The following is a 21,899-nucleotide window of genomic DNA, read 5'->3' as shown; positions in this document are numbered from 1 at the left end:
TATACCTTACCTTTACATTCTGAAGAGAAGCCAGCTCAACAGCTTTTTGGGCCAAAGTCAGCAAATTGGCTTCTTGAGAAACACGTCGCCTCCGTCGGGTACTCTGGATTACACCACCTCTGACACTCTGAAAATCATTAGTTCTCTGACTGTTTTCTTCAGCTGCTGCTGCCTGCTTCTCCTCATCTCTACCATTCTGGGCTGCAGCTTGCCTGTCTGTTTCCATCTGGCACTGCTCACTATTCACCAGGACATCCTTCTGCCCCAGATCCAATCTTTTGGGGTGCAAATAGCCACTTTTACTGTGGCCCAGTAACTCAGGTGTTTGCTGTATCGGGATCTCTTGCTGATGAGTTTGCCAGTGGTGCAGAAATAAATTGCCAGGTTGTTCTTCTGCCTGCTTAGAAGTCAACACTTCTCCTGCAGATGTCAGCAGGCCACCTTCTTTGGAGAGCCTCCGTGACCTTCTTGGAAAGGGAATCTGCGTCTGAGGTAGGACAGTCTGCTGGTTCTGCTCTGTTAATGCCTTGAATAGCTCCTGGTTCCTCTCTGCTTGCTGAAATTGGTGTGGCACCATGTGATGCTGAGGTGCTGCAGCTGCCACATGAGGCTGCGCTACAGAAGTTGTTTGCTGCAGACCGAAGGCTTGTGTGGCAGCCTGTTGCTGCTGCTGCTGCTGAGGATAGAAATTTTCAAAGAGCTGTAGCTGGGGAAGAGCTTGCTGTTTTTGTTGTGCAGTAAATGTTGGACTGGAAGAAGTTGGGGCTTCTTGAAAGACATGTAACAGCTCAGGAAGACCTTGCTTTTGGCCTTGGTGACCAAATGCAAGTTGGAAAGGCTGCAATGGCAGAGTTTGATTCTGCTGCTGCTGTTTCTGCATTTGATGAAAAGAATTCATTTGAGCTTGCTGTCTAACCAGGGCTTGCTGTTCCAGCTGAACCTTTTGGGACATCATCTGCTGGACAGCGTCTCCATACAAATCCAGCTGTGACACAAACACTCCTTTCTCTTGATTTCTTTTAAGGGCTTCTGGGTGGCCATAGAAGCCTGGGGCACCAGCATTGGAGTGGGGTCCTTTTGGGTTGCCCCCAAAAACCATACTGTGGTTCCACACTGAAGGTGGAGACTGCCAGTGGCTGTCACCCCTCTCTGGTAACCGGTTTCCCATTAGTGAATTTTGCCATTTGACAGCTGTTACTGACTGGGGCATCATCACTGATTCTCCCCTATCTTGATTGTAAACAGAGTTCATCAAAGCAACGTTGTTGGGTGCACTTGTTAATCCTCCTGGATGAGAAATCTCCATAGTTTGAGAGGCTGGTATATTCCCTCCGTGACCATAGTACTGTCCTTCCTTAAGCTGCTGCTGTGGCTCCTTTGACGGCACCGCTATGTCCTGCTCGTTAAAATAGGCAACTCGTTTCCCAGCCCGTTTGCTTGAAGACTTTTGCTGAGCCTGAAGATTCATGGTTCAGTCTGTTCTCCCAGCCACACACACAGTATTTATAATCCACCCATCCCTGAGGTTGGGGGAGGAAAGGCACAGCAGTCTTTCTTTTCCATTCAGCTTCAGTAATAAAGGGCAGGAAAGAAGTCCAGATGAAAGTGCATTCACTTCCTTTTTCTTTGTGTGCTTCTCCCGCTTCTTTTCACTCTTATAGTTTGTGGTTCAGAGGTCAGTAGGGTCCACTTAGTTACAGGTCCTGAAATAGAGAAGCAATTGCAATGAATCATCAACAGACATAACTGGCCTATGAATGCTCATGTGATAAGCAACAATGTGTATGTCTGTCCCATTTCCCATGGAAATGAAGACCAGGATAATAGATGGAGGAAACAACAGATCTGACCTGCTAGAAGAATGCAAAACAAAATAACTTCATTTTACAAAATAGGTATCACGCTGTACTTGCATGATGCAACTCCCTATTGCACACAGAATTCTGACTAATCCCTTAAGTTCACCCTGAAAGTTTTACTTTTACTCTTTACTACCTCTGATCTGGCCAATTACTTCCACATCTGTCTGTAGCCAGAATAATCTGGTTTTAATCTTAACTCAAAACCACAAAACAAAAAGCCCTCATGGCTTACCAAAAGGCCACAGTTCCCAAAGACCTTTAAAAGCCATGTATGTACATGAAGACTGCAGCCAAACACGCAACAAGATGCTCAATTCAGTATTCTGAAGGAAAAGGGTCAGGCAACAGCCCATCAGTCACACACACATACCGCCAATGATTACAGATGCCTTCCAGTCAACATCTGCCCACCCAGCACCCAAGCCCTAGGATCCCATCCTAGGGCCACAGCTTGCTCAACCTGAGGCTCTCTCAGAAGTTTTCTTCAGCTGAAAGAAACTGCTCCTGCTCAGGTCACACTCACTGAAAAGTAGTTCAGGCAGCTGCTTGCAGACATCAGCAAATATCTGTTAGTGAAAAGCTACAAATGTAATAGAAGAAAGCCCTTCCAGAACAGGCATTCTACAACAATTCTACCCTCCTACCCTCTTCTTCCATGAAGAAAAGCTATCCACAAACTCTAAGAGCCCAGCTTGCAGGATTAAGGTCTAATGTGTGAACACATACACTAGTATTCCTATTTGGACACCTAAAACCTTTTTAGATGTTTAGTTTTAAATTCAATTATATTATCAGATTACTACTACTAACATTCTAGTGTAAGTCTCTATTCCTATCCATTTCAGCGTGCATTCTGTTCTACTTTAAATCCCAAGCCAATACATTCCAGGAAAATTACAGCAAATTGTAAAAAACTATTCTTATTACACCCCTCTGTTACATAATCAAGTTTCTCTTGAGTGGAGCAGGTAAGACTAACACACACATCCCCTCCAATGAAACCTGCAATCCATTTATTCTGCTTTCAAAAATGAAAAATAATAAACCAAAATGATATAGTACACTGCAGTCCTGTAACCTGAGCTTCCTCAGACAGATCTGGGTACAGCACAGGTTTTAACACTGAGGTGGGGTTGGGAACATGACGAGGAGGAAAGGACAAAGAGTTTTAATTAACTTACGCAACTTCCACCTCAGAGGCCAAGCTTGGCTTCAGTGCCCCTGGAACCATGGGGCTGTGTTTCAGAGCGCAGTGACTCACTTCCTCAGGCTGTTACCCTGCTGCTCCCCCACACCGCCTCCCCTCCGCCTTTGGCTACAAACCATGGACCTCTGCCACCCTGCATCACAGAGCCAGGGCATTCCTCCCTCCTCTAAGCACAACATCTCAGCTCATTTCCCAAGACTATCACAACAGGATGAAAATAACTCCAGGAGAAATTATGGACACGTGAGATGGAAAATTCTCTCTAAACTGCAACTAGTACACGAATGAAGATTTCATAAAGTAAGATTTTCCTACTTCAAAATTTCACTAGGAGAGGAAAAAACATCTTACAGCAGGAAACTGAATCCCTGGTAGCAAAAACGTAGAGGTGGATAAGCTGTTATATGCCTCTCAGAAACCTTAATGCTATACTCTCTTCTTGCTTTCTGCAGTACTGCAAATGTATCAAAGATAACAGCTAAACTTCAACACCTGAGGTAATACTACTAAGAGTGATTTCTGACAGTCTTACTTTGTGAAATCACCACAAACTATTTTTATCTCCAAACTAGGCAACATTTTCCTTCCACTGATGCTTTTGCGATGCTCAGTCACATCATTCTGATAAAAAAAATGCAAGGTCTTCTGTATATTAGAAGACATTACCAGTAGATCAAGTTTTAACCTGACAGCTTTCTGAAATTCTGCTGTAGACTTTTTTACACTGTGAAGAAAAATACAACAATAATTGTCAAGAATATGGCATTCAACTTTTAACTTGAAGGGTCCTTGTTATCAACCAAAGAAAGAAAGAAAGAGTCCAGCTGATGCTGTTCTTAACAGTTGTGGCTGGGATTTGCAGCTATCACACAGAAAAGTGCCCAGAAGACCTTTAGAAACAGGACTCTCACATTAGTAAAATGCATGGCATTAGCACAACTTCCCAAGCTTACACTTGTGTGGACTTTGGTTCTGCTTTTTCTATTACTAGGTAAGAAGACACCAGCATCACAAGGTCTAACTCGGACCAGTTTAGAACTGCAGCAATCTGGGAAAGAGATCTAACAAAACTATTAGGACGCAAAGTATAATAAGGAGTAAGTTCAGAGATAACCTAAGTGAGGGAAAGGAATATGTACAATTGAAGTTGTTATTCAGCACAACATCCAGGAAAAGAGATGTAAGGCAATTTGAAAAAAACATGTTTACTGAACATCCCAGTTCTCCCAGTTACATACAAAAATAACAACATAAGAGATCACCAAGATAAATGAGGATTTGGTGCATCTGGTATTTGATGGTAAAAGAAAGTATCAGAAAATTTGCATTTTAGAAGTTCTTTCTATATAGAAAATCTACAGAAAAGTATCTTCTATGTCATCCTAATAATAACAGCTCATAGTTTAAGCTGCAGTGATAAATGTTCAAGTTGCAGCATGACTATGCTTCAGGAAAGCTCATGCTTGGCAGCTTCACTGCATGAGCACTGTTGGCTGACTAAACAGGCTTCCCTCCCTGAGGTTGGGGGAATGAGCTCACACAATCATCATCCCAGCCAATCGCCAGCTTTGGGGTTTTTCTGCTTTGTTTTGTTTTACTTGAATTTCAGCACAAGAGTCAGCCTGCAGTAGCACAGGAAAATGGCAATACGCTTCCAGGCTTAAGTGCTTTGGAGCAGTACACCCTGGACCATTCCTTACCTTTGAATTAAGCACAGAGCCAGTTCCAATACTCTAATTCCCAGAAGATACTGTGTCTTGCCTCCAAATATACAGAAGTGTTATGATACTAAGTATTGCTTTTACACTGCACAGAGAAAAAGCAGAACCTAGCATCAATATATTTTGTTTTAAGAACTCTAAGATTTGGCATGCAACATCATCAGTTATATTCACTTCCAGGAGCTTCTGACATTCAAGAACTTCTCCTGAACTTTCTCCAGATGAATATACATTGTACATCACCTCCTTTAATACTGTAAATATTTTAATATTTCTAAGGGATTTTTGATATTGTAAGGCTTTCTCTTCCACACCTAAAAAGAATGACAAATTAGATATACATATCCAATGGGACATATTTTCTGGAAGGAAAAACACCTACGGAAAGTAATTCATGGCACCTTACTGAGAAAAGTTAGAGTTAGCATTTTTAGCTAAAAACTTCTCTAGCGTATCTGCACGAATGCATTAAATAAAATCATAAACACATACAAAGCACCATATGAGCTCAATTTATGCAAAGAATGCTGAAGGACTTACAACAGGACTATGGAGTCTCTTCCTGCATGCAGGATTCTGTTCTGAAATGATGAAGTCCTTTCAAAGGAGTTATCAGAAGAGTGCAGGCACAGACACTGAGAGCCACTCACTAGGCAGTTACCAGCCAGAACACCCATCAGCAGATTTTACCCAATTCAAAGCAGAATTATTGAGACATGCCTACCCAGTGCAGCTGTCTTGTCACAGTTTATTATTAGCCTAGAGAGAGCCTGATATAAAACCTTAACTAAAGTTAAAATATTATTTGATTTAGGGAACAAATAAAAAACGCTCAATGCTAACCATTTAATGTAAAATATCTCTCTTCAAAACTTGCTGCCTGTATAACTGGCAACTGTTGCCTGTATAACTGGTAACTATCCACCATTATTCCATTTCTATAAATATTCTCTTAACTAAGCATATGTGTATTTGTACAATTTCACATATCAAGTTCGTGACCTCACACACTGTAGTAATCTTGAACTTTACTGTTCAGCTCACTTTTTGAGGGCTGTGCTGTCCTGTGCTTTGTTCGGTCCATTTGCTACATCAGCTATATTTGGCATGATAAGCAAGTTCAAATTGTGCACATTTCTCATTCTCCTTTGAGATCATTTGCAAGCATTTCTCTCTGACAGAATGCTGCAGAAATGATTCAGGAAACTCAGATTTCTCCTAACACTTCAGCAAAATTCAGGATGCTGAGAATACTAACAAGCTGTAGTTGCAGTTGTAGACCATCTTTTAGTCCACCATCTTAGCTTTAAAATTCCTCTCGTTTAGGGTTTTATTCATGTGAAAAAAAGTGTTCCTCTGTTCTAGCTAATGTACATTCTCAGCCTTAACTGCAACAATGCTGTTACTGTTCCTTACAGGAAATCTGTCAGATTAGGGCAATGACAATCATTTCTCACTAAGTCCTCCTGCTGCCAGCAAGTGATATTATGGTTCTCCCCGGTAAGCAGCTCAATCACTTTCAACCAGGATGATGGACATATTCCAAGAACAATCTTACATTTAAGACAAATGCAGCAAGTTACCCCGTGTCCTTCTAAGACAGAGCAATCAAACCTTCCTTCTCCAATTTGCTCATTATGGTAAAATCCCACATTTATGAAACACATAAAGAATTATAATACATATTTTAATAATAACAGAGGAAACAACTCACTTTTAAGATCACACAACAAACAAGGTCAAAAATTAAGCAATATAATATAATAGCTACCAGTTCCCCTTAAAACCTGAAAGAATATCTGGGTTTAATTAAATCTACTTGTGAAAGATGCAAAGTGGGTATGCTATTCACACATGTGCAGAAAGGGCAAAAATGTTTGAATTCCTCCAGTGCAATAGAAGGTCAGAGGAGGCTAATGGGGTAGATTTTGTTTCTGGCTTTTGTGGTTTGCATTTTTGAAAATGACTGGAGAGTTACAGGTCATCACAAACTTGTTCCAGCCAGTAGAAATCTGCCTCTATGAAACCACCAGCACCATTTGCAAAAGTCTTTAGTGAGAACATAGAAAAGGCTGAAAGCATGGGTCAGTTTTTGTGTTTGTAAAAGACTTTGAAAGCTTATTACATATAACCTATGCTTACTCTGGTGTATATGGAAACAGATTCAATCCCTCCTTCCAAAGCCTCTCCCGCACGCTCACTTTGTCACATTTTCTTCCAGACAGTTACCTACATCAAAATTCCTGCAGATTGTTTTCAATTTCCCACTCACCACCTTCAGACACCTTGAACAAGAAGGATAACAGCACAGCACAGAAAATAAACCATGTTTGTAAATTCTATACAGTTAAGCACAGCAATCTATATTCTGAAGAAAGCAGGGGAAAACTCAAAGCAACTAAAAAACACAATATGGTGCAAGAAAGCAAAATAAATAAATACAAAGATGATGGTTTTATGTTTCTGTCACTTTATCACCAATGGTATGGCATTTTCCAGACATCCTGAATATCTGTCTCTATAGCAAAAGTTGTGTTTTCCAGGAGTGTGGAACCAACTGAGCAGTCCTGCAGTTTAAAAGAAGCCCACTATAAAGAATGTAATTAGGTATCAATCATCTCCCCTAACACCTCCAAGTACTAAACTAATCCAGAGAATTTATCAGGTCGAAGTCCTAGAATCAACAAAGCCTATGAAATGGGGAAGGCTTACTTGTTGTCTAACACTGCATAGCAAAAAAAGGAATCCTACAGCAGGCCTGTAATAAAGACAAAGAGATGAAAGGAAAGCTGCTTCACAGGCAGACAACAAAAGGAAAAACACAGCATCCAGGATGTTTGGCAACTTCCACTGATTCCTGAAGGTGCGTGCCTGAGGCTAGCAAACACATACCTAAATAAGTAGTATGCATATGACCTGCCCAAATTTTCATGTGATTGGCCCATTTCTATTGCAGAGCAAGACTGATGCTATGACTGACTACAGGGGCACCTCTGCCCTGAGGACACGCTTAAAATTACTGTGCTGCCACTTTCACTTTCCCATTTTCGGAGGATGGGAGTTAATAAAGCTTTATTAAACCACTGTACTAACCAGAGACTCAAAAATGAAACCCATCAGCTCTGTGAGGTGAAACGTGAGAAAGCGGTCATGCTGAGAAGGACCACGTGCCAGCAAAATCAGGTCACTTGTACTGGACAACCACACACCCCAAACTACTGCTCCAATCGAAACCATTCCTGACATTCAGCACCACCAGACGTTAATTATCCACAGTGAGCAAAATAACACAAAATGTAGAATAACCATATTGTCTGGGAAAAATATACATACCCAAATGGAAATACATGAACTACACTTCACAAAATAATCAATCCAAGGAGAAACACAAATCCTATTTCAAGAAAAGATTTTGGTTTATGGTAAAGGAGGTAATAAATGTGAAACAGTGAAAATGCAATCCTTTATACATTATTTAATTAGATACATTTCTGTTCCAATGGTCTTCAAATTCACCAAAGCATGCGCTCTGATTCTATCTGGACCTACTTTTGACACCCATGGATGTGATTTTATTTATCCACATCACCACCATTTTTCCACACTCAATCTAAATACACAGATCCATCCTAGTACGGAGGATGTTACAGAGAAGGATTTTGGTGTTTTGAATTACAGGGTCTGAAGCACATCAGATACACCTCAAAGGGAAGTTTTCAGGTAACAGTTCTACGAGGGGAAAGCCATACACTGTTGCTGAACACTTAAATATAACCTAATTTTTGGGGTTGTCTTCCTCAGTTCAAACTGTAAACCTGGTTACAAGTTTGTTGGAGGTTTCCTTTTCAAAACACACCCAGGATTTTCCACATAATTTTGTTCTAATGGATGAGGAAGAGACAAAAAGTTGCTACAAAGAAAATGCCCATCAAATGCTGATTAGTCTTATCCTTATGACAAGCCAGACAAAACCTGGCTAACACAAACAGCTCCACCAGAAGAAAATCAGTATAGATAAGGTAGGAAAATTACTAAAAAGACAGACTAAAAAACTTAACAGATAATTAAACAAACAACAAAAGGGAAAAAAAAGCCACAACCAGATTTTTTATAAAAGGAACTGTCAATATTGCTTCTACCAGCTATTGAAAGGATATGTAAGATCTTCACTTATTTTCCACCAAAACTTTGAGTGCTGTTTCCAAAATAACCGAAATTTCATGCAAACCTCATCACATGAAAACAAATTATTCATGATTTGCAGCAGACTAATCTTTTGTCATGTACAACAAGAGAGGCAGCTCCACAATCCAGACTCTTGTAAACACAAACACAGGAAAGCCCATCTTTACAAATGGCTTTGCAACACAGACCAGGCTTATCCTTTAATAAAATACATACATGGTACATTTCTTATATTGGTTAATGTTTATAAACTGTACTGAAGTTAGAAATAATTGTTATTATAATCTGTCATGATGATAAACCCTGATCTGAAGAGGTTTGGGCAGTCTTAGAGAGCAGAATGAGCACAGTTATTACGGAGTAAGAAATGCTGCTTTCAGGCTTTGTAAAGTTACAGGAACATCATTCCTTCCCACTGGAAATGGGTTAACAGTGTAAGCCCTTAGACAGTTATTTTAAGCTTTTTTGTTTGGAGCTGTCTGGGCAGGCAGTTGCTAGCAACAGAGACTAACATGCAGGAATCACAGCAGGCTCCAAAGTCAGAATGGCAAAGAGCAAGCCAAAACCTTTTCCCTGCCCTCGCATTCTCATACCTGACAGGACCACAACACATCCTTCACTCCAAGTGCCTCTCCTGCCACAAACACACCAGCTGCAGAACTGCATGCATACCCCAGAGACAGACCAAATCTCTCTGCACTTTAGCCCTGAGAAGAAAACACAACTGAATGCACTGAGCCGCAACAGGAAAGATTGCTACAGGTTCAGTTGTTCCCATCTCAACCTCTTCAGCACTCCAGCAAAAAAAACAGGCTTGCACACACATCCAGTGTACAGAACAACAAAGTCTGAGTGTTTTACAGATTCCTTTCAGGCTCTGCAAGGGGTAACGGGCTACAACTAAAGGAAGAGAATGGTGAAAGTTCATAGAGACAGTGATACTTTCCACTCCCACAGATTTCTTCATGAGAAATATAAAGGTATTTAATTCCTCAGCCTAAGCCCCTGGCAGAGACATTCTTAAAACCATCAAGCAGGCACCATCACTCACCCAAGTCTGGCTGGACAGTAGCTGAGACTACACATACAGGCAGAACCCTGGGATCTGGGATCCGCATCCAACTCTGCTACAGACATACACCTTAAGCAAGCCACTTCAAATTGTTTCATAAAATAATACTTGAAAGCAAAAACGTTGATATTAATGGAGTATTCTGAGGTCATAAAAGTTGTATTATCTTTAACAACAGCCACTAACTGCCTAGATGGAGAGTCTTCCACAAAGGGCTTAGAAGTCTAATTTCAGACATGATGCAATCAGGGTAGTGATAACCAAAGAAGAGGGAATAAGACAAAAAGTGAAGGAAAAAAGTCGCACAATAACATAGTTCTCTTTTGTCACATGCCTGCCTCTATCTCACTTGACCCAGAAATATCTTTGTTTATCAGCAGTTATCGAAGCTGAAGCAGTGCTGACCTTGGCTTGCCCACATCCACACACTTGCAGCAAACAGATGACAGTATTGACTGAGCACAGTCTTTTACAGCACTGACAAGGCTTCAGCTCAAATTTCTAAAATTATGTCTTTTAGGAATTCCTGTTGACTATAAAAGGGTCTCTTTATTGTGCTGGTCTGTTACAAGGTACAGTAAGCTCTTGGCCATGACTGGGGCTGTCAGGCATTACAGCAATGCAGCTAAGCAAATGCACAGCAGTACTGGGAGTAGGAACACTGAAAGATGTGGGCAAGCAGGATCATCACACAGTGGAAAACACTAAGGTTTTAAGACTCCACGGGCTTAGAGCAGTCTGATTTCTTAACCTTTAATTAAAAAATCAAAGCACTCTCCAGGTTTCTGGATTCACAGCTCCCTGCCAGTTACCTGACAGACACCTGCTCAATCTCCTCCTTTTAGCCACAGGGATTTCAGAGGAGGAAGGAAAGAGCAGATGGCTGGCACCAACAGTGGATCAAATACAAAGCGCTTCCATTTCTGTAGTGGCTTATTTGTATCCTTACTAGCATTATAAAAGCACTTCCACTATGGGGCGTGACATCAGCCTCATATGGACTCAGAGCAAAGTCAGGAATTTCCTAAAGATTCAGCTCAACAAACCTACCTGAAACCAAACAAGCCACTCATTCTGTACTTTATAACTAGAAAGAAAATAAGTTATTTGATAACAGCATGAGGAAAAATGTTCTTTATTAAGAATCCTTACAAAGCTGTTTTAAACTGAGCAAAAGACTCAGCTGTTAGTAAAACAAAGTTGAGGTCACTATGATTAAGTTCAATACTATGAGAAAAACCAAAATTTATGCATTAATCCACCTGGAGATGGAATTCTATGAGTTTTAAGGAGATCAGAAGTATCCTGCACTTGCACAGTGTACTCTGCATGTCCTCGAATAGAAATATATTTTAATTGAAGTCATAATATTTTGATTCAATAATCCCACATTACACTTTGAACAGCTGTATTTGCTAAAGATACAGGCTATGAAATTGCTATTAACAGGAACAATAAGTCCTTGCAAATTGTGAAAAAAAAACCTCAGGATATAAATAATTCGAAGATCAGACTTACTAGAAAAGCTGTTAAGATCATCTGCACTGAACACTTGACCATCTACAAAAGAAATCACTATACATGAAGGAAAAAAATTCCCTTATATTATATAGTTTTCACTTCAGAATGAAGGGCTAATGAACTAATCATGTCTTCAGATATATGGATTCCATTAACCTGACTGTCTCACACCAAAGAAACTCTGAGACTGATGCCCCTTTACAATCCATAATGCATCTAGTCATCCAGTTTGATGCCAGTTTGGATGGGGCTCTGAGCAATGTGGACTAGAGCAAAGTGTTCCAGCCTTTGCCAGGGGGTTGGAACAAGATGATCTTTAAGGTCCCTTCCAAAGCAAACCATTCTGATTTTGTGATAATGGATTCTAAAGTATTTTTTCACACCAGGTATATAGCACTCTCTCATTTCAAGTAGGTTAATTCAAGTGGTTGAGCTTATGTCCCACAGCATCTGATGACATTACTATTTTCAACACATCTCCAAACAAGAGATGAATGAACATCCAATCTCACATCAGCAGGCTCTGAGACAACTGTGTAACTAATGTTACACAGTTCTTCCCCTTTTGGGAATCCACCAAGGCAGAAAAACATTCTACCAGCTATTATACCACAGACAAATTTCTCCTACAGAAAGTAGTTGAAGGAACTTGTCCATGAACAAGCTTCATTTTAGTGGAATACTTACCATTTAGATAATACTTGGCAATAGTTAAAGCAATATATCAACATCAATTAATTCAACTTCATAACATGTGTCACTTGCAACATGCTGTATTTCTACCAGGTACACAGAGAGAGACAAAGCAGTCTGTTTTGCACTAAAAAGCAAAAAGGCAGCCAAGATGAGGTTATTCTTCTGTATTTCTTTTATCTCAATTTTGTCTACAGACTGCATTTGCAAGATTTTAGGTAAAGCATCTTCATTTGAACAGTTATACCGAATTCAGAAACTACTACAGAACACTACTTTTTAAGTATGCTGTAGAACTCTCCCCATCCAGAGGTAAATTTTAAGGCAATTTATATAAAAGTCACAAAGTCTTCTAAAGCACATGAAATTTCAATTGTAGACATTAAAGGCTCTAACATTAAAATATACATGTCAGTGTCATAGTAGGGATCTCTGACACTCCACAGATGCAGTGTTCCATAATGCCTTCGCGCTCTCCTCAAGCTCTGCCTGGAACTGCAGCCTAAGGAGAAGGGCTCTTCCACTTGCATGATCTGTGGTGGTTGGGGTTTTAGGCTTCCTTTTTTTTAAAAGACAATGACAACACTAGGCAGGTGTACTGCTCTTATTGTCCATGGCTTCATTCCCTGTCCTATAGTAAAGAAACCAAATTACAGCATTTTCTACTTTACATGGCTGCATGGCCTCATAATCACAGTAAAACAGCATTAAAGAATGCATAAAGAGTATACTCTTAATGCACTTACTCTGGCAATGTCTCTTTAAGGGACTGAATTACTATTATTTCCTTTTTATCGAAGACAGCTAAGTCTGGGAGAGGGAGATTTTAAAATTACTTGCGTGAAGAGGTCTAGGACAAATGAGATAACCTAACTCAATCTCAGGTTAGTGCCTATCCTTTCAATCATATTTAGTCTCTTACTCAGTTTGAAATCCCATCCTAAGGTTGGCTAAAGTGCACATGAAACCTCTCCAAAACATTTCTTCCTATTTCAACCCGCCCATGAGACCGTATGCCATGCATATTAATAAACTCAAGATAAGCATACAGCAGTCAATGCAGGTTTATTGTGGATCTAAAAATACCATGCCAGCTTTTCACAGTTGTCATCTGTGAAACTTATGGGCATATACGCGAACCTTGGCTGTGGTGGTGTCTAGGGGACACAGAGAAACTCAGGATACTAGGCAGACCTATTCAGGTGCAATCATGACATTGTTACTAACTTTGCCTAGGAATTAGATAAAAATGCTGAAGAATCTCATCCAATTCCTTCCCTGCATGCAATTACAAAATCATATATGGACAAATAAGGGAAGGTATTTATTTATGTCTATTAGCTGATTAACGCTGATACAAGCTTTCATATGTTTACATCAGATGCTTATGAGCATTTATAAGCACCATAAGCACAATCTGGAATCAGAGAATCAAAAAAAGGGGCTCTAAAAGCCCGTAAGAGTGTTTTTAGCAACTACCACGACATGCATATTCCTCCCATCTTCACAATCACATTCCCAACCACCACTCCAAGAAAAAAGAATTTTTGTTCTTTCCCTACAACTGCAACATCTGAGATGCCACAAATAAGACACAACTTTCAGGCCCACAGGAAATGGATGCATTGTAACTGCATGTGATGCCTTGAGAGGCTACCTAGAACAGAGGCTAGATAGTGTTAAAGGAATAAGATAGGTATATATTCAAAAGATATCACACATGTTCAGAGCTCACTCGTGTGCAGGGAACCAGCTTCCACATCTTCCACTCCTTCAACCCTCTGACTGAATGTTCTGTTTCACCTGGACAAGAGCAACCTGTACTGATTTTTAGCAGGAGGACAGCACACATCACAGCAGCTGGACTACAGGAACAAGGGTCCTTTCAGCAGACTGTGGGAAAAGCTCTGCCACTGCTCCCACTGCCCCTTCTGAGGGCCCCAGAAGTCAGGGAGCACCGTGGTCCTTGGCTACTGTTTTAACCTGCAGCAGCAAATGTCAGGTTTCTGTCACTGAAGGGCTGAGAGGGAGAAAGCATGGTCAGAACAATCACACATTTGGTTGTGAAATATACTCAGGTTTCACAGAAAAAAAATAAAATAGGACCCAGAGTTTTTTAAATGCAAACAGTACGGATGAAATTGGCAGTGTCATTTTTCCTTCTACATAAAAAGATATGTACTTGTCACAGCTATTTACAGGGGGGAAAACAAACAAACAAAAGACAGCAACAGAACTAAGCCTTGAGAGCTATGCATGAGGAATGCTGTCACTGTATTACTTTTAAAAAAAAGGGCAAGTACTGATTCGCACATAATTGATGACATTCATCTATTACAGTAAGTTAACTAGTTAAGTCAATGCTCTTCCGAAGTCTTGCACCACTTGAACTTGTGGTTTTGTTCTCTGTCTTACTGAAAATCTTGAACATTGCACAAAAGTTTCCCTTGCAGACAAAACCTGACAAATCAGAGTCACAAAAGTCCTGTCAGAGCCACAAAAATGAACAAAAAAGCAGAAGGAAATTCACACTCATTGCTATCTGCACATTAGACCATCAGGAAAAACGTTTAAATAAAAGAATGGCTTTTACACATATACAGATCCTGCAGATAGCAGGCTAAGTTTGTATTACTGCAGACCTTTCTAAACCCAGTGGCTCTGCTTAAGCAAGGTTTCCACACCCTTCAGATGTTTTCAGCTCACTTTCTGCAAGACTTGTGACCCTCGTGTTGGCATAAAGCTTGACAGTAGCACCAGTGCAGAGACAGGGATTATATCCTCGGCAGCATTTTCAGAGGCCCAGGGCTGAAGAATTCACGCTTCCAACTGAGGTCAGGGACGATGGTTGGTTTCCATTCGGTCTCATTTGTGTCGCAACACACAAGAAGCTAACAAGTGAGCAAAGGGTGAGATGACAAAAAAACTAGCAGAAAGAAGAAAATCTCCTCAAACCACAAGTGTATCAGTCCCTCCAGATGCCGTTCCTCTTGCTCCTACATTTCCAGTAGATTTTGTCCATTTTCTAGAATATGATGCCTTCCAGGTTAACATACTTAGTTCCACAAAGACATCATGGCAGTTCAAACTGTTCCAAAAGATATGGACCACCCATCCAATTGAGTCACAATAATAACTTCTTAGTGTGTCACCTTCCTTTTTTTTAAAGGTAGATTTTAATAACTGGTAATTTCTTAAATGTAATTTTTTTACTTATACCCTACCTGGTAACAGTAAGATAGATTTGGACATATAAAAAGATGCATCCAATAAAAAGAAGTTGTTTATAATTTTTGTTACAGTTCTTAACTCCCTTCCTTGAAGAAATATAAGGTTTTCTAAAACATTTTTCTTATTTTTCTTGTTAATAAATATATATGTATTTAATTTTATGCACAGATATTTGCATGGTAAAGAGGAATTAGCACCTTTTTCTTATATATGGAGAGAATGTTGTGTGCCAGTTTTCTCAGTGTCACTGGGAAAACTGCTCATAGTTTCAAATATTGCAAATTGTTTAAAATAATTTGAAAATTTTCATACACTAAGCTCCCTTAGCATTCATTAGACATTGGATTTAAAAGTTCAAGTTTTTAAAAGCAGCAGCTGGAAATACCCCACCTGTCAGTTCCTCAGCTCCCAGTATCATTTCACTAGTTCTCTAGCCAACTTCTAAAATAAGTGTATCTGCAGCTCCAATGTTAAAAAGGGAAATTGCCTTCCACAGTTCTGATTTTATATTTTTTTATGTTTAAGTAGGTAAAATGACATTTTTGGCAGACCTTGAAAAAATGGTTTAAAATAAAGACCACAGCAATAAATATACTATGCTTGCCTAGCTGCATGAGTAAAAATTTCCTCAGCTGAATATGGACACATTTTTTTCCTGTTTCTTGTGGAGAAATAATTCTTCAGCAACAAAATCCAAGTCCTGATGTGTTTCTTGCTAATAATCTGTGTACTTACAACAGTATCTACTACTGAGAGTGACTTGGCTGTTAAACTAAACTAGCCTAGGAATATTTTCCACCATCATTCCAGGAAGAAACGGAAGATGGATACTTGTAATTGGTTAACACTCTCTTCCCTCTCCCTCCATGTAAATAGCACACACAGACACACAAAGGGCAAGGAAAACAATTAACCTTCCAACTCCTGAATTTTGGCTTCAATTCCCTCAAGTAGCTTCATGTACAAAATCGACATGTGGAAAGAATAATCCACGGTGACCAACTTTGCTGAGGCTTGTGGAAAACTGGCCTGTGCAGCACAGCAAGCTCCTGCCAGAGATCTGCGGCGGCACAGACCTCAGCGAACGTGCACCACAAAAGCAGCACCATGTCCTTCCCAGGCATTCTGGAAAACGTCAGTGTTTAAAAGCAATCCTTGACCACCTCTTCCATCCCACACTTAAGTTTAAGAACCTCTCCCCTTTTTTTTCCCCCTCAAGAAAAAAATACAGACGTACAATTACAAATGTATGCATTAACTTAAGTTCACGTTTTACTCTTTAAAGCATGCAACTTCATCACATGGCCCCAAGGCCTCCTCTGGATTACTGGCACCATGTCTGTCAGGAGATGCCGTCAATTTATTTTAAGATACACAGGTTGGTGCTTAAATCTATCAATTTGCTTTCAGTTTGGAGCTGCTGTTTTAAAGCAAAATCCCACCAGTAACAACTCCCTCTTCATTAAATATCTTATAATTTGAAACTTAAGAAACGGACAGTACTTCATTAAAGTATTTATTAAAGAACTCACTCATTCAAGAATAAAAAACAACAAAAAACAAACCTGGGATGAACTTTTACCAGATCCACTATTTTACAATTTTAATTTCTTCCTGAAGCAGCAACTCTGGTAAGTGCTGTTTGCATATGATTTCAGCTCAGTGCTTTGCTTTATTATTATAAAATATTTTAGGACTTGCATCTGTAATTACTAAATATGTTCCAAATTTGAAATTTGTTTTAATATCTTATTTTTCTGCATTTTGGAGGTAGCAAAACGCTGGGTTTCCCCCTGACAGGAGTGCTATGCTCCCCTGCTCTCTCCAAGCATACTGAGTAGCTCAGTTCTGTGTTACCCAGGCCCACTCACACTGCTGTAAAAGAACTGCTTTTGCCCGGACACTTCTGCAGGCATCTGGGCACCAATAAATTTTAATATACATTGCTGTTTTAGCTCCTGGCCGGTGTCTCCCCAGCTCATCTAGTTTTTCCAATTCCCTGAGATGCTTATCTCATTCCCACTAGGCAGGAGTAGCGTTCTTGAATCGCTGCTAGAAGAAGCTGGTGTAAGCACAAATTTCCATTTATAGATCGATATTAAAAGGTTTCCTCTCTTGCTCAAGCAAACACTGGGCTCAGTATGATTACAATCCATTTGTGCATATATCTGTTAGAAAAGTTATTTCCTCTTATAGAGGGTTGTATTTATTTAGCTGCTCCAGTACAGCTGTTCCAAAGCCACTTGGAGTCTAAAAGCATGCTTTTCTGATGTTGCATTTCCCAATGAAATGCCTCAGCTGCTGAGCAAGAGCCTGAGCCGATAGCCTTTAGAAACATTATCTCTCAAAGGGTCTGTGTGCCCCCGCAGCACAGCTTTCCGTCCCGAAAGTCACGAAGCCCAGGCCGCCACCCGAGAGGCGCCCGGCAGCTGCCCCGGCCCGCCCGGCAGGCCCCGACCCGCGGCGGCGGCACAGCGCGGCCCCGCCTCCAAAAGGGAGGGCCCAGCGCCAGCCGGCACCGACCCCCCTGCACAGCCCGATCCCACCTCCAGCAAGGGAGGGCCCAGCGCCAGCCGGCACCGACCCCCCTGCACAGCCCGATCCCACCTCCAGCAAGGGAGGGCCCAACTCCGGCCGGGCACCGAACGCCCTGCACAGCCCGGCCCCACCTCCAGCAAGGGAGGGCCCAACCCCGGCCCGGCACCGAACGCCCTGCACAGCCTAGCCCCACCTGCAGCAAGGGAGGGCCCAGCGCCAGCCGGGGACTGAGCCCCCTGCACAGCCCGGCCCCACCTCCAGCAAGGGAGGCCCCAGCGCCGGCCGGGCACCGAACGCCCTGCAGAGGCCGGCCAGGCTGCAGGTGTCTGCAGCACGAGCACCGAGACACTGAGGCCTGCACAGAAAGGCACTCTGCAATACACTCCTTTCATTTAGGTCGTGAATGAGGAATTTTCTTTTTTTTCTTTTTTTTTTCTAAAGATACAGCCTCTTCTGTTGTTTCTACAAGCTATGAATATACCCAGCTTCATTTTCAACTTTTGCATTGGAAGGAAAGTCCCAAAATTATTCGTTATATAACTTCATAACAAAGTCACAAATTTATTAAAGTAAGGTGAATAGTAGCACTGATAGAACTGAGGGAGAAAAAAACCCAACTGTTTAATGCCCAACACACACTTCAGAAAAAAAAAACATCAAAAATAAATTAACATTCCTGCCTCAAGGCCGATTTTTCCAGCAATTGTATTTAATAATAGTAAGGGACTGGGCTGTTGCTGAAAAGATAAGCTGACATCATTCCAGACACATGAGTTTTCCAGATCTCCCTTTTAATATTAAAAAAAAATAAACAAAACAAACAAACAAACAAAAACCCAAAAACCAACCAGTCAAAAAACACCAAAAAAAACCCACCCAAACACAAAAAAACCACCACCTCTACTTACTTAAAAAAAAAGGATGAGGAAGGAGACACCTTTCAAGCAAAATGGTCTCAGTGAGTCCAGTCAGCTTGCCAAGTGTTAATATATGCTTTATTTTATTTCTTCATCTGTTGGGTTTCTTTTAAATTTTGCTTGTGTAACACAGAAAAGTCAAATCAGTGGTTTTTTTTCCCTTCAAAGCGATTGGTAACTCATCTGTTTCACAATTCAGCATTTGGAAGAAATCTTGCAATGCTGGTGTGAGACTTTAAGTTAATTGTGCGAATGAATAAAGGGATATGGAATAATTAAGACTTACAAAGACAACTTTAATTTTTCAGTAAGATGACTGCAAGTATCATCAAGCAAAATGTTATTAAGTTACTTATTTCCTGCAACAAAATTGTTTTCAACTAATCTGACAATGCAGTTGAGATTTTCTGATGGTGTCAGAACACTGAATATTGAAAGCCAAAAGAAAACAACCTTCTTCCATGACAAACTCCCTACTTACTCCATGCACCCTTGCACCAGCTCTCCAAATCAGAACCATAAGTAGTAGCTACAAAGAGAACACTACAAGAAAGCCTTCCTGTTTTCATTTTCTTATGCACAGTGGGTAATAGTTACGTGTAAATCAGTCACAAGCAGAAACCTTATAACAGGAAGAGCAAAGTGTTCACTTTGCAGTTGTTACTGTCAGTTTTTGATTTTGTCTGCTGGTCCTCTCTAGTCACACAGAGCAAAAGTAGTATCAGTTTCACAAAAAATGCAGCTGTGTTTTTTAACATAAATACAGCTTCTCTCAACTCCTTACTTCCTTACAATCCAAAACTACCTGTGTGCAAGCCTGCCCTGTCCTTCCTACACTTTGGCCTTCTGCATCCACAATCAATCCTGAATCCAACCTATAGCTGTTCCAAGTGAAGGTTTAATATTACAAAGGGTTACAAACAAGCAATCTTATAACTAAATATTTTTCATCCTTCTTCATGCAAGAAAACTTCACACTCTTCAAATCTAGGATGCAAATGTAGGATGCAATAAGCCATTTTGTCTTGACAGACTAGTAGATTTTCATTAAAATATATCAACAATAAGCAAAAATGTTCAGAGTTTGGGAAAGCAAAGGGTTAAAACCTCCATGATAGTTGCTGCAAAGAAATATTAGTAAGTAACTTGACAAAATATTCACGAAGTCTCTTACATTCAAAGTCATTATGCTTTTCCCCTCCAGACAGGGTCAGTATGTCCTGCCAATTCATGAGCTCCCAAAAATAAACCAGTTGAGTAACTAAAGATGTCAATCGATTTTCACATTGCCTCCACACAAACGGTATCACTTGGATGGTGACTTGTAAACAGCCAGGCATCCTACACTTAACCTAGAGCACTTTCCCAAGCAAATTCTGTCACTTACAGTTACTCTGTTAGAGCTGTCACTGAACAAAGAATATTTTTCCACCTCCAAACTGTATTCTTATAAAATAAGTCACTCAGAAAGAACTGTCTTTTTAAAATGCTTTATAGCACGTAGCAAAATTGAGTAGTTCTATTCATCTTCACAATAAAAAACCCCCACAACAGAGCAGCTGAGAGATGTAAAGAATGTCCTGAACCCATGCTTCAAGGGAGAATGCTGATCCACTACTTTCTTTTCTTCCATCTTTGATCTTTTCAGTGACACTACCAAAGTTACCCAACTGAGAAACAGAAAAGTATGAAATAGCTCTGCATAAGAGGCAGACTGAAATCACCTAAGTGCTCAGAACCAGGGAGGTAATAACTTTGTTCACTGACATGATTGAAAGCCAAGTAACCTGGCTAGAGAAACTACTCAATCTGCTCCACACAGAAACTGAAGCACTCCTTTCCATGCACGTCTTTCTAGAGTGCAATCCAGAAGACTCCATTCCACATCTTCAATTTCTAGAACAAACATGACAGGATTCAGCAGAGAACTAAAATTAAGACTTTTAATCACAATGTCCAGGAAAAAGCCAGTCAAGAGGGTTCATAGCAGATGCATATAGGCAATAATATATCTGCAATTCGATGAAAAATTGCTATTTCACCCAAGGCTTAAGTGCCTCTATCTGCTGGAGGCAAACAGAGGGTGCCAAAACCCATTTCTGAACAGCGATGTCATCTGCTTCTCTAGGAGGTGTGAGAGGGTCTGGCCTCCTCTACAAAGGCTGCTGACAAAACATTCACCCGGCCATAGAGATGCAAATTCACACTCACATACCACACCTTCCCCTATCAGGAGGGCCCAGCAATCAACTCCTCTGTGTGGGGCAGAATCTCCATTTCTACTCACGTTATGCCACTGAAGTGTTGGGTGAGAGTATGGTTTTGTAGCCATAGTTGAAGACGATTACATCACCTTTAAACGAGGATGATAACGAGGCACAAACGATGTAAAGTACTTGTTAGCTGTGAGCTTACAAGAAAAGGAGCAGACTGGAAACATTTTGTTATGTCCCACGGCACCAGAAAACAAATGCTTCCTGAATGGCATTTTGTTGTTTTCTCTTTCAGGTCTGCCTGCCTTTAGTCCTCCTTATCCTATAGCTAACAGCTTGTAGATGCAAGTGTAGACTCGTGTATTAGATACAGGAAACTCCACAACAGGAGAACCTAATGCTCTTCTGCATGAGGGCAAAGAGCATGACTTGTTCTAAGCTCAGGGCACCTGTTCCTTATTGCTGCCCATTTTAGTTTCCATATAAGCAGCTTGTTGAGTCTAAGTATGAATAAAAGACTCAATGAAATCATAAACCATCGTTTCCCTTTACGGGTGGGACACCACTGAAAAAACAATAAAAGCACTTCAGGCTACTAAAAGAGATTAAGAGCAAGATTTTACTTCAGATTTTAAAAGGCAATGGAAAGCCGTTGCCTTCTTGGGAAGACTATGGATGTGACTTCTTAAATATTTTAACGCAATTAATATGTTAGAAAGCTCCCCTAGCTTCAGTTTCC

At 40.5% G+C, this 21,899-nt stretch overlaps 1 protein-coding gene across 1 annotated transcript in view; it reads right to left on the bottom strand.

Moving 5' to 3' along the window:
• The window catches only part of MIDEAS (mitotic deacetylase associated SANT domain protein), a 53,653-nt gene that overhangs the window by 22,533 nt on the left and 9,221 nt on the right, over positions 1–21,899 (bottom strand). The window contains exon 2 of the mRNA XM_059473745.1: positions 11–1,703. Within this exon, the coding sequence (XP_059329728.1) occupies positions 11–1,468 (1,458 nt within the window). The 5' untranslated portion in view covers positions 1,469–1,703. The remainder of the gene's footprint in view (positions 1–10; positions 1,704–21,899) is intronic.

The sequence above is a fragment of the Ammospiza nelsoni genome, chromosome 6 (assembly GCF_027579445.1).
Source record: "Ammospiza nelsoni isolate bAmmNel1 chromosome 6, bAmmNel1.pri, whole genome shotgun sequence".
Classification (NCBI taxonomy): Eukaryota; Metazoa; Chordata; class Aves; order Passeriformes; family Passerellidae; genus Ammospiza; species Ammospiza nelsoni.
The sequence above is the reverse complement of the archived record's forward strand: the minus strand, read 5'-3'. Positions and strand labels throughout refer to the sequence as shown.